At 43.2% G+C, this 13,736-nt stretch overlaps 1 protein-coding gene across 5 annotated transcripts; it reads left to right on the top strand.

Moving 5' to 3' along the window:
- The first annotated feature begins 1,930 nt into the window (after positions 1-1,930).
- LOC134549149 (gap junction beta-6 protein) lies at positions 1,931-13,314 on the top strand. Of its 5 annotated transcripts, none has more exons than XM_063394643.1 (3): positions 1,931-2,104; positions 2,478-2,604; positions 11,499-13,314. In XM_063394643.1, the coding sequence occupies exon 3, from the start codon at positions 11,521-11,523 to the stop codon at positions 12,310-12,312; it is 792 nt and encodes a 263-aa protein (XP_063250713.1). In that variant the 5' UTR covers positions 1,931-2,104; positions 2,478-2,604; positions 11,499-11,520; the 3' UTR covers positions 12,313-13,314. The 5 variants fall into 5 exon arrangements, with proteins under 5 accessions (XP_063250713.1, XP_063250715.1, XP_063250714.1 ...); XM_063394645.1 differs by having other exon boundaries at positions 1,932-2,100; positions 2,481-2,557; XM_063394644.1 differs by having other exon boundaries at positions 1,932-2,100; positions 2,478-2,557.
- The last annotated feature ends 422 nt before the right edge of the window (positions 13,315-13,736 follow it).

Raw genomic sequence — 13,736 nt, 5'->3', positions numbered from 1 at the left:
GGTGGTGACTCTACCACCACCCTGGGCAGCCTCTTCCAATGTCTGGCCACCCTTCCCACGAATAAATACTTCCTGATGCCCAACCTCAATATCCTCTGGTGCAGCTTGAGGCTATGTGCCCTTCTCCTGTCACTGGCTGCCTGGAGAAGAGGTCCCACCTCACCACACCCTCCTTCCAGGCAGTTTTACAGAGCAGTAAGGTCTCCTCTGAGCCTCCTGTTCTCCAGGCTAAACATCCCCATCTCTTTCAAGCTGCTCCTCATGGGACTTAGGTTTTTGATTTATGTTTTCACAATATTTCTCTTACTGCAAAAAAAAAAAAACCCAAAAAACCCAAACCTCTTTTTGGTGGCAAACACAGCCTTGAAAACCAGCAGAAAACCTAAAAAGCTCCGCTTCAGCTAATTATAACCAATGTTTAAAGTATTTTGCACCTTAAAATGATACATGTCACTTTTTCAAGGTCACTGAATCAAGCTGGAGGGTGACTGGAGAGAGAACAACACATGAGTTCCAGATGTCTCCTCTAAAGCTTTTCCTCCATTAGGAGCTGGGCTTTCCCTTTTGCATGGCCAGGCCCAGAGCCACCTCCCTTCCTCACACACGCCACACACATGGACCTTGAACATCATCTGAACACACAACTCCCACAGAAGTCAGCGAGCACAGGTAAACTCAGCCCTCAGGTATTTATTGCATGTCTAGCTCAGCATCTCATCATACACCTTGGGCCTACAGCTGCTGCAGTGAACCAATTTCCCTGGGTTCCCCCTGGATGGGGTATAACTAATGAAAGGTCCCAGAGCTGACCCAGCTTTGACAAATAATTTGGATTACAAGCCTCCTCAGATCTCTTCCAACACAAATGTTCCTACCGTCCTAATGGACAGGTTCCATGGATGCAACTGCAAGGGTAAGAAAAGGTGGGAGGAAAGATGAGCAGCAGAGACAGAGGCTAATGTTTAAACCACAGCTGATGACGAGTTCTTATCTTTCAAGTATTAGATTGTTTGTGCTGGAAATTCCTACCTCTTCTTCCTGAATGTGAAATCAAAATTAGGTAATTGATTTTTGCTAAAGATTTTCCCAGGGATTGTTTGTATTCTAGAAGGTGGAAAGACAAGGCAGGAGAATTATGTTGGAAATCATTTATCATTTGAGTCCTTATACTCCAAACACACACAAACACTTGAGTTTTTCAGCCGAAGTCTGAGCAAATGTCCTGTTTATCCAGCTGTGGTGTACGTTTTCTTTGGAAATTTAGTTAAGAGGTTTACAGACCACTTATTTAGTTTGATGTGCCTGTGTGCAAAACAGGGTACACAGTTTTGGGCAGGGATTTTTGAACCTGAAGTGAATTGTTTCCTCAGCAACTGTATTCCTTGGAAACAGAAAACTTTTCAAAATAGGTCTTTGCGCTGGCAAATATGCACAGCTCCGTGAAAGCCTGCGAGTCTGCAGGGCACTGCTGTAGCATTTCAATCGCCCTTGGAAAACAAACCGCAAAAAGCCAGAATCTACTGGCTCTTCCCTCTGTGTTTGGCCAGTAACTCTTTTAATGATTTCCAAGAGAAAAGACCTGGCGTTTCTCTGTCCCAAGGCCCTTCTGAATACCTGGATTCCTCAAGATGGAAACACGACCCTGTTATCTTAAACAGATAGGCGTTTCCCCAGAAAAAAACCCCACGTATCTGCTGCTACCTTGATCTCCCTTCCCCTCAGGGTCTCTCCCTACAATCCCAAACCAGCCCCTTCGCGGCGGGAAGCAGCCCCGGGGCGGACACAAGCCCTTCCCACCCTTATTTTGGCTCTCTCCTGCTCACCTTGGAAGCCCCGCTGGCCGCAGCCCCCTCAGCGGCGGGGATGGGCGCCGGGCCCCGCCCCGGCTTCCCGCCAGGAGCGGGGCGCGGGCGGGGGCGGGCGAGGGGCGGGTTAAAAGCGGCGGCAGGTGAACGGGGAGGGACCTTAAAGCTCCGGGGCGGCCAGGCTGGGGCCGCCCGCTCCGCAGCCGCCAGAGCGGCCACGTTGATCGGCGCAGGCCGGCCGCGGCGCCGGGAGCTCCCGGCGGGGTGACCGCCCCTCAGCAGCGGCGCCGCTGAGGCAGGTGAGGGGCGCGGCGGGGCAGGTCGGGTCCCGGCGGGGCAGGTCGGGTCCCAGCGGGGCAGGTCGGGTCCCAGCGGGCTGCTGAGGCCGCACTTGTTGCGCTCCAGCGCGGGGCCGGGGCCGCGGCAGCGCAGCCGGGAGCGCTGGTGGCGCTGCCCGCCGGGGAGGGAGCGGGCCCGGGCACCCTGTCCCGGCAGGATTTACCCTGCCCCGGCAGGATTCGCCCTGCTCGGTATGGGCGCTCTCCGCTTCCCGTCCCCAGCTGGAGCGTCACGGGGAGCGCTCGTACCCCGCGAGCAGTTTTGGTTGGGAATGGCCGTGCCTCTGTTGGTTACGCGTTTAGCTTACGGCGAAATCTTTATTTTGCCTCTCAGCAGCTCTCTGTAAGCGCGTTATGTGAAGTACGTACGACCAGCTACTGCACCAAGCAAAATCGAGGCTCCTGCAATTACAGGTAATTTGCGACACGCCTACAGATGTTAAAAGAGCTGCGGGAAGAAGGTAAACAGCTTGCATCAGTAAAACTGACAGGTCCTGTGAGTGTCTGATCACACACTGGAAACATTCCTTAGAATTACAGGGGGAATAGGAAATGAGGTGTGAGTCAGAAATAAATGTATTTCTGAGTATCGGGACTGGATAAGATCGCACAAAGAATGAGTACTTAGGGCCTTAAATAAAACACGAAGGACGTGCTAGAGTAAGGGCAGGAGTGCTTGCTTAGCTCCTGGCACTAGGTTGTAGCTGGGCATGTTCTGAGCATGACTGCCTTTTCCCTCATCAGGCTTTCTTAGATTGGATGTTACTTTCACAGTCTCTCGTGTTGAAGAATCTCTCCCCTGCTCTAAACAGAGGAAATTATTTCCTTGTCTTGTACCCCATTAGTTTTCACCGTGTAATCTGGAAATACTCTTGACATAACAGGCAGAAGGTTGCAGGAAGGAAGTGGCTTTTTGTCTTAAGAATGCTCTTTTAAACTCAGGTTTTATAACTTTGATGATTCATGGCTGTGTCCTATATGAAATACTGTGACAGTTTGGGTCCAGGTTTGGTTTGGGATCACCACAGTGTATGTGTGTACACTGAGTCAAAAGCAGAATAAAATATATTTTCGTCCTTAATTTCGTTAAAGGAGTTGTGTAATTTTTAAAGTTTCTTGGCCTCCACTGCTCAGCCTGGACGCTCCACTTGCCAGATACATCCTTTGAAGAGCCCCAGAGAAAAGACAGTAGGCAAAAGGATGTGCATGTGATTGGGTTAGATCTGTGTTAGAGAGCAAGGCAAAGGTGGGACAAGCCTCGCCTGGAAGAAGGCGATACCTCCAGGTGTCAACTGGGCATTGAAATGTAAATTTCCAGGTGGGCTTTTCCCGCACATTTCCAGGGAGATTACATCTGTACGGCATGTGTCAGGGTTTCTAGGAGACTTCAGATGGTCCCTAGAACAGTCAGTCTCATAATTGGTAGGATTACATATCTCAGAGCTTAAAAATGGAACGGTAAAACCCCATGAAGTAGCATACTTCTCTGGAGAAATTGCGTCTGTCCTGACAGGGCCAGTTCTCTCCATTTGCTGGAGCTGGGCCTCTGAGACCTCTCACAATGTTGCTGTTTTGCATCTCTTGATGCACAACCCAGGTAGATTATTTGGACAGCCTCATTTGTTTTGTGCAAAAAAAGCAATTTTGCATTTGGAAATGGATAGCAGCATATCTTACTAGCTGGAAAAATAACAGCACTTTGAGTTGTGTACAAGTTCATAAGTGTTAGTGCATAACCTCAGTGGGTACTTAGGAGTAAAGAGGATGCTTGTACAAGTTGATTCTTGTGAACAGTTCTAGTTAAATCAGTGGTCCCAGACACTGCATGAAATAGGAGCATGGGTTGAAGCTGAAGTTTTTTGTTTGTTTTCCCTTGTTCTGTTCCGTGCTGATTTTAATTATTACTTAATGATAACTGATGAGGTATCTGAAAGGAGAACTGTGACTCTTGCCTGGCTAAGCACCAGTTTGTGAAAGGAAAAGCTTGCAGTGGTGATATCAGGTGAGATATTGCTGTCAAAACAGCAGGAATGTGGAAAAAGAGAAGCACATCTCCTATGAGTTGATAAAAGAATGTTGAAACTAATTCTATTCCTTATCTCACACTTGCATTTCTTCCTGTAATAGATTTTTAAAAAAGAAAAAGTTGTGTTTGACTTTACTCTTGGTGAATGGAATAACAAAATACATGCTCAAGGAAAAACTGCAGTGCAGTGTAACATGTTAGTGTTTATAAGTTTAATTAGTATTTCCAAAAGGGTGTGAGTTCTGTGTGTGAAAGGAGACAGAGGCTTGTTAATTTTAGAGGAAAGGAGAGACTTGTAGAGGGGATGTAGACATTTGCCTTGGTATAGGGGGATGGAAATAGGAATTGGATAACAGGCTCAAAAAAAAAAAAAAGAAAGAAAAAGTAGCATTACAAAGTCATAACTAAAAAGTTATTATGATGACTGGAAGTGGGGCACAGTGTCTTTAAAACTTTCTTTAAGATATGGGAAGCAGGACACTTGTATCGGTGGAGGCATAGTCCTCAGATGTTCGGCTTTCTTCCAAAGTAAGAAACTCTAAGCACACTTTGAAGAAAGGGTTTAAACTCTAATAGGGCTTGTGCTGTCTTGTTATGCCTTCAAGCGTGACCTCTGATTTCCTCTTGTGTGTGAATGGAATGAATTTTGTGCAGAGATGTTCTGGAGGAGAGTAATCTCCAGGTACACTTGCAGGCTGGTGAAATAGGTATGGATGTTTCCAAGCATCCTTGGAAAATGGCTTAAAACTTATGTGAGGGCATAAATATGGGACAGTCATAGGGGTGTCATTGTGGGCAGAAACTGAACCCTTAAATGCTCTGGATATTTAAGTAGCATAATTCTTAATTAACATTTAACTACATACAAATTGGGTCCTAATTTTTTGGGTTTCTTTGGATTTCATGCTGGGTTTAATTAGAGCAAAGAATGCCTCCTGTTTTCCTAAACTTGAGTAGAAGGAAAGAACAATGGTCGTAGTGTTCAGACCTGCAATTGTCAGAGGTTTCCTGTTCCCGATTAGTCTTTGCCTGTTCTTGTGTCAAATCAGATATACTGTAATCCCTCTGTCATGGCTCTTCTCCTCTCCAGTTTCCACTCTGATCTGGAGATAGGTGTTCAGAACAAAGTTTAAGAGCTACTATAGAGAATCACACAGGCTTTTGTGATTGTTAGGCTGCTCCTTTGATCTTTTCCAGCTTTTTAGGAAAGAAGTAAAGTTGTTGATATTCCAGAGTCTTCCAGCTGCATAAAACTCCTTGAAGTTGAATATACTGCTGTAAAATAAAATAGCTGGAAGCTACCTATTAAAAGATTTTAGTTGCCAATGTCTAAGTTCAAAGCTTTGTCTTCTTGCATTTTGAACTCTGCATTAAAGCTATAGCAATGTAGGGAGCTGCATTCTTTTTCAGGTGTCAGGAGTAGCCTGGATGATTGAATTCGAGCTCTGTGCTTCCAGCTTTGATCTGTCTTGGTCTACTGAGCCTATGAAGCTTGTAATTGCAGTGGAGCATTTCAGGAGAACAGCCCTGTGAGATGGTGAAATTTATCTCTTGTTTCATGTCTGGGAAACTGAGGCGTGGGACAGACTGACAAATTAGGTAGGAAGTCTGAGCAAGTTAGCAAGTGATTGCTGTAGCCTGTGTACCAGCCTTTCTTGGTGAAATAAAAGGATGTTGTCTTTTGGAAGATGTTAATCTGTATTTATCAGAAGCTTCTTCGCTTCAGCCTTGGCAGTGCTGCTGTTCTTGTAGTACAGCACCAAACCTAACTCACAAATAGGAATAACAAAATCTACACACTGGCAGTTAAGTGCTTGCTGTAAACTAGATGCCAGGTTGGCAGGGTGGAGGCATGCAGATGCAAAACTGCTGAAACTCAGACTAGTGTGTTCCTCAAATCTGAGTCATGACACGGCATTATGCAGCTCCAGGACATCTCCGTGCTGGTTATCAGCTCCCCATGAGCCACTGCTCCAGTGCAGCTGTTGAGATGAACACCTGAAGGGAAAGTTGTCTCAGCAGCACATTTGAATGCGTGTTGGACCTTGACATGCAGCAGTACTTCTTGTGCTAGGTTGGGTCTTAAAATAATTTTGGTAATGATTGTGCATCTGTTAGTTTAGATGCTCTGAATCTTTTCTATGGCAAAAGTTCTGCATTAAACTGCTACTCTTGGGTATGTGAGTTACCTTTGTCCCCAGCTTGGGAGTTAGGCAGGGACACTTAAGACCAGTGCTTTTTTGCTTAAAGATTATCTTGGTTAACACATTCCCACATGGGATAAAGTGACTTTTGTCTTGGCAGTCTGCTGGTCTCTTATCAGTATCTGGAGGCACTGCTGAAAGTGATGGGATGTCAGACCAAATTGGTAACTCCTAGTACACTGTACACTAAAATTCTGATAGAAGTGGAGTCATTGCAATCACCCATTAAATTTCAGTGTAAATCCAGTACAGCAAATAAATAGGTATCCAGATTGAAGGTGAGAAGGGTATCATCTTAGTCTGAATCTATGCAAAAATTAGGGGTCTCTTGGCCTTTCATTGAATGGGGCTCCTAGATATTCCTACAGCATAAGCAGATATGGTAATACTTGCTTGTGACTACTTTTTTTTTGCTTGATAATATCCTATAGCACAAGCACCATATTTGTATGTCATAGAGACATATCTTCTGTTGTTTTTACACCTTTGCTATATTCCAGCTGTGGACTTAGCCACTGAGTAATAATTTTCCCGTATAACAGTCTTTACCAAAGGAAAATGGTGTCTGTTAACAAGCCAGCTGCACTCATAAATGGGAGCTCAGTGATGATTGTGCTCCGTGTTGTGGATTGCAGGGATTTTCGCTGGGTGTATGCACCGTGCTGTGATTGCGGTTTAATGTAGGCTTACAGGAGCTAGCTTTAAAGCAGAAGGCAGTGTAGCCATGCCAGCACAGAGCTCAAAATACTGCCCATAAGCTGTGGAACTACAGAAGGAGTTAAGCTGTAGTTCTTCTCCTGCTTCTGTCTAGCTCATTAGCGGGGAAAAAACCCACAAACCAACAATAACAAAAAAACAACCCCCAAATGAAGCACCTGTTTGCGGCTACGTTATTTGATCATACAGAACTGTTTCCCCTGTAACTTAATTTTTCAGTCAAGCATGGTGATTTTTCATTATTGTTTTTAACTGTAATGGTAACAACCATATCCCACTGTGGTCCTGTAATTGTTGAAATGAAACAGAAGGTGCTGCTAGTAGGTAGTAGAACGGATACCTATGTGGAGGCTTGGAAAAGCTTATTTTCATACCCAGTTGCAATTTTTGTGAAGGAGAATTTAACACCTAATGCACTCCCCCGTTAGAAATTATTCTAAATGCTTAGTTACTCAACCTCGCTAACTTCAGCTGTCTTCTATTCTTTCGAGTTTCTTCCATTATAACCAATCCTTATCCTCATTCCTACTTTACATTTTTTCCCCAAAATTCACCTAAGCTTTCATGTCTTTAATGTGTTCGTGTAGTGTTCTGTACCAGCAAACTAGGTAAGTCCTTGGCTGTCTACATACTATTATTTCTGTAAGCATTTGGCAGGATTTGCTCACAGAGATAGTATCTGGACTGACTATAAAAATAGGACTTAGCAACCCTTTAAAGGGATATAATTTTCCTGCTTTCTTCTCCTTTGGTCAGAAAGACAGTTAATATTTTACATGCTACTGAAAAGGAAAGCAAGTATTTGAAAAGATAAGAACCTATGATCAAGGTTCTAGCTTTTGAGTGAGTAAAGTGTAAATGAGCCATCACTTCAGCACAGATAGCCCTGATGGGGTGTTTATTTGGAGTGATCTGCACTGGTGGATTTAACAGTGTGAAGGGCCATACTTGGCTAACTTAAATTCTGCTTGGATCACTCTCTTTGTTTGTTGGAGAGGGGTGGAGGCTTTGGCAGTGTCTGATTTGCCTTCATTGGATCCTCTAAGTTGCATTGAGGAGAACTGTTTAAAGCCAGCTAGTAGGAAACACTGTGGCAAAAGTGTTTGGATGGCATTCAGGCTTCCTGGATATGGCACTACAACATTAAATGTGCCACCTTTCAGGGAGAGGATAGTGAGACACTTCACTGGTGTCTGATCAGTGCCTGTAGCACTCTGGAGTGATCTAGAAGTCATACGACTCTCCATCAACATCAAAACAAACCTGAGAGACCACGAGCAAGGAGCAAAGGTTGGTGACTGGTTCAGCAAGCAGTGGATGGTGGCAGGAGGAGCTGAAGAGATAGCTGGAGGATTTGGTAAGGTATGTGGGAAGGGTTGAAGGGAGGAGTGTTTGGGTAGATATGAAGGACAAAGGCTTTTTTGGAAAGGAGATGTCACCAAGTGACTCTGGGGCAAAAGGCTGCCTCTTCAAAGTGTGGTGGCATTTTTTTCTTTCTTGATCCAGATACAGACATGTCTTTGCTAGAATTGAAGCACAGTTTTTTTTCGATTTAACAAGCACAATATACTGTCAGAAGATGGAGCAAGTCAGAAGAGGAGGAGTGTGTATTATCTTCAGCTTTAAAGCTTTGCCAACCCCTCTTCCCCACTGTATGCCCATTCTTACCCATGCTTTGCAATTTGCAGCGTGAACTTTTTGTTTTACTGCTTTGTATTGTTTTATTGTTGTAGTTTTTTAAATGAAACTGTCCTTTTCAGATGATCTCTGGGTCTGGGCTGATAAGCAGATTGATAAAATGGATCAGGTTTAAAACAACCAATCCAACCAAAACATACTAGTCCTGGGAAGAACTTATAGACAAGTCACCTGTTTTACAATGCACCTTCACAAAGTCACAGGAGATGAACTGTGTGACCTTAGGAGAAAACAGGAGCTTCTTGAGCTAACTACACGCTGGGGAACTTGTATATTGAATCTCCTTCTGCACAGGGAGGAGGAAACAAATCCATGGGAAGTTATAACAAAATGGCAGCACTACTGGTGTGCAGTGAAATGTGAAGCTAAGAAACAGGGCTTATGAGCAGATACACAGGTTTCACTTCACAGCCTTTTCATTCTAAAGATGGTTGACAGGCAGGGAGAAGATGGAATGACTGGGAAGAAAGTAAGGACTCTGGTGGAGTTACAGGATACATGGATAATGTAATACTAGTTTGTGTGGTGCCAGTCTTCTACAGGATTTATTTTCAAATGTGCATAAGTACTTCTAGTCATAATACTTAGTTGTAGTGTCATTTTATAAGTACTGTAATTGCCATATGTGTCTAACAGTAACAGAGAACACTAAAAAGTTGTAACTGTCCCTCGGTTTAACAATGCAATATTTGCCAAAGCAAGTTCTGAAAGAATTTGTGTCAATCAGATGACAGAAAAAGGGGTGGAAACAGTTAAAAATCCAGCTGATATGTTTAGTAAGGATCTCTGGTATCAAGGGTCATTCCTGTGTCCTTACAGGGTTGTTAACCTAGAGAGACTCTCTGTAACTGTATGCTATTGAAAAAAGAACCTTTCTTCTTCAGAAAAATAACCTAGCAGGATAGCAAGGTAAGTCTATTTCAGGACTGTTTTCAGTCACATACAGAGGAAATAGCCCATACAGATTGTGCATCCTGAAGGAGGCTGAGGAAAAGTTCTGCCCAATCTGAAGGAGATCTTGAATCTTCCCCGTGGTTTTCATCTCCTGGAGTATAACCCCACACAGCCAACCAGCAGGATCTGATTGAAATACAGTTTATGGAACCTAGGGAAGGGAGATCACATTTAAATCCCAGTAACTCAAGGAAAAGATACCACTGTGTTGTGTAACAATTAAGTGTCCTCGTTTTCTCTGAGCTGTTGTGTACTTTGATATTCAAAGTGTGTGGCCTATTGATTATATGTAACTGACTATAAACCAGAAAGGTTTTTGACATTACTCAGAATGGGAGTGTGACGTGGAAGACAACTACAAAATAGTGTTGTCATTTTCTTCCTCATGCGGTGTGGTCCAGCTCAGAGTCAGGAAAATCGTGTGATTTATATGATGACCTTTTTGCCAGCAGCTGTTCTTTCAAGCAGCTTTGAAAAGATGATTTTCCCTATTAGTGCCTTGTGCTGTAAATGCCAAGGAAAGATGGGCTCTGAGATATTAACAAAGTTGTGAAATAAAAACCTTCATGAGCAATTTCAGAGCCAAGTGATCTGTGGGCACTCTTAGAGGGTTGTGGCTGATAGGCTCAAGAAATGCCAGTTTCTTGAGTACACAGTAGCTTGCAAATTAACTTCCTGTAAATCCATCTGAAGTGGAGGGGTGGGGGAAGACAGGCTGAAGTGCCTCTGAATGCTCTCTGTGAAAAGCTGTGAAAACACTGACAATTGTGGTGTTCTGAGGAGACCAAAAGGTGAAATCCTTAATTCATTATAGTCACAGCACTTTGAAACTCACCTACTGGAAATTATATGCTTCTGTTGAAAAAGTCTCTGAGCTACTGCTGGCCTGTCTGAACTCTTCAAATGTTGACTATAGCACTCTCCCAACCTCTGAAATGTCTTCCTAATCTAGGATTACTGAAGTCTGTGTTGTAAGGGGAAAAAACCCAACCTGACAGGCATTCACAGTGAAGGGGTCTTTATCCAGTTACCCTAGGCCCTTTTGGTAATTAGTGGAAAGGAAAGCAATTTTGGTATGAATCTTAAGCATTGATTTTAAATGTCCAGCTTGAGATGGATAATGACCAAGATTTTACCTTCATTGCTTCAAGCTAGTGTGGAGTTTGCTTTGACTAAGAATGCAGTCACACTTTTTAAACTGGTGAACACAGGTTATCCAGACCTTCTCATGGAAGGTGCAGCGCATCAGCAGCAGTTATTCAAGGACTATCTTTATTGCTGGAATGTACTCAAATCATTATTTACACTCTAAAGATAAGGATAAACCAATTGGCCTTGATTTATATAGGAATTCTTTCTAACATGTTATTTTTTAACATAACATGTACCTTACTTTTGGCTGGTATCTTCTATTATTTTGTTACTGTTATCAAGCTACAAGAAGTTGTATCTTTTAAATTAGGACTGTGTTCATTGTTTTCCCATCTGTTTTTCTTACTTAATGTGGCATTGGCAAATACACCTAGGAGTCAAGAGTGTGGTGCCATGTGTGTAATCCAGTATGAAATATGACCTGCTGATACGTGATTAGGTTATTTATGACTAGTTGTAGGTAAGCCCACTGTGTCAACAAAACGCTACCACAGCCAGTGGACATGCTACAATTATGATACTGCCTTTATTTTAAACCACATGCTTGCTGGTATTTGTTTCCTGCCTTGATTAATCTTAGTTTTGTTTATTTGTCTTGTCGTAGGTCAGAGGATTGAAACAAGACAATGGATTGGGGAGCTCTGCATACCATTTTGGGAGGTGTAAATAAGCACTCCACCAGTATCGGGAAGATATGGCTCACAGTCCTCTTCATCTTCCGTATCATGATCCTGGTTGTGGCTGCAGAGAAAGTCTGGGGAGATGAACAAGATGACTTTGTCTGCAACACGCTTCAGCCTGGCTGCAGAAATGTTTGCTATGATCACTTTTTCCCCATCTCTCACATCAGACTCTGGGCCCTGCAGCTGATCTTTGTCTCCACACCTGCGCTGCTGGTGGCCATGCACGTGGCTTACAGGAGGCATGAGAAGAAGAGGCAGTTCAGAAAAGGAGACCAGAAATGTGAATTCAAGGACATGGAAGAAATCAGGAGACAGAGGTTTCGTATTGAGGGCTCCTTGTGGTGGACATACACCAGCAGCATCTTCTTCAGACTGGTCTTTGAAGCTGTCTTCATGTATGCATTTTATTTCATGTACGATGGGTTCCGAATGCCGCGCCTGATGAAGTGTAGTGCCTGGCCCTGCCCCAACACTGTAGACTGCTTTGTTTCCCGACCTACTGAAAAGACGGTGTTCACCATTTTCATGATTGCTGTGTCCAGCATTTGCATTCTTTTAAATGTGGCTGAATTATGTTACTTACTGACCAAGTTTTTCCTCAGAAGGTCTAAAAAAGCCGGAAATTCGAAACAGCAACCCAACCATGAGAATAAGGAAGAAACCAAACAAAATGAAATGAACGAGTTAATATCTGATAGCTGCCAGAACACAGTCATAGGGTTTTCAAGTAGCTAAGGTGGTGTCAACGCTGATGTTCACTCTTTTTGGAGTGAATGTTTTATTTAAAGGCTGCAAATGGAATTTGTTGTATGAAACAAAGTTGGGTGAGATTTTGATGCATAGTGTCAGATGTTGAGTATGTAGATGTCTAGGAAAAGTCAGGGCAGCCTAAACATGTGAAAATTCCGTGAGGATTAAATAGGAAGATACACTTTCCTATGAGTGCCCTTACATGCTGACTATGGCAGTGGGAAAGCCACTGCTACCTTCATGCTGACACAGCTCCTGAAAACTAAATGCAACAGCAATAAGAACAAAACTCTTTCCAAGCTAGGTATTCTAGTATTAAAAAATGTTTTGTAATAGTGATAGTTTTTATTTGTGAACAGACGATTAAAATATTTTTCTAAAATCTAAGATTCCATGTTACTTAAGGTGTTATAGTACACAACCGACTCTTTCATTTTTTAACCAGGCATATGCAGATGAACCCTGTAATACCATATTCATAGGGAAGAGAGTAATAGGCTACATACATCTTCACAGCTTTGCAAGTGCTGCTTGAGTCTGGGCAGGTAGCTGGAGATGCTTGCATACACATTTCTGGCTGTAGGGGAATTGTATGAAAGCCCACCAGTGTGGATAATTGAGGTAGCTAGATTCTGAGTGCAAATTCATGCCTAAAAACAGCACAAGAATATAGGTACAGTCTATGTAGACTTGTTTAAACATCTAGCAGACCTGATAATCTTACCAGTCTCTTAATTGCATACTGCCAGTTTTATAGCAACTTACATAAGTTTATGTAGATGTTTATTTCTCTAATGTATAAGCGGTATTTGTTTCTTCATACTGTATCACATCATGGAACTTTTTTGGTTTTGATTTGTTTGCTTTTTTTGTAGTAGACCGATGGTGCTGTTATGAGACTAGAGTCTGTCTGGTTTCAAGGACATGGAAAAGTATTACTGGAAGTGGAGCAAGTCTTCTGAATAAAAGGCAAACACTTTAACCATTCTTAGTGAAGTGAGAGTCTATATGTGAATGCTAGGCAAGGTTTTAAGTAGGAACTTGCAAAAAATGTTTTCAGGTAGAGCCTCTACATCTGAAGTACACATAACCCCTAGACACCCTTATTCCCATCCAGGGCCCTGATGCCCTAATTCTCTTGTCCATGCTCTAATGGAGATACACAGGTAACTCTGAGTGCACGGTGGCAGTACGTGGCTGTGGGAGGGGTGTGCTTGAGCAAGCAGGGGAACCTGAAAGTCAGAGGTGGGTGCAATGCAAAACAGCTGTATTGTCTTGTGTGCTTCCTGTTTTGGGCCACTTCTCACCACCATGGATACACTGAACTCAGTAGAGCTAAGTTTTGGGGGTTTGTTTGTTGGCTGTCTTTTTATGAATGGATTAGCATCACGGTTTTTTGTATAATGGAA

Source organism: Prinia subflava, chromosome 3, assembly GCF_021018805.1.
Source record: "Prinia subflava isolate CZ2003 ecotype Zambia chromosome 3, Cam_Psub_1.2, whole genome shotgun sequence".
Lineage (NCBI taxonomy): Eukaryota > Metazoa > Chordata > Aves > Passeriformes > Cisticolidae > Prinia > Prinia subflava.
Note: the sequence above shows the minus strand (reverse complement) of the source record. Positions and strands in the feature narration are given on the sequence as shown.

What these genes read in the sequence shown, in the direction of transcription:
- LOC134549149 (XM_063394643.1), top strand. Translation starts at nt 11,521, where the DNA reads ATGGATTGGGGAGCTCTGCATACCATTTTGGGAGGTGTAAATAAGCAC.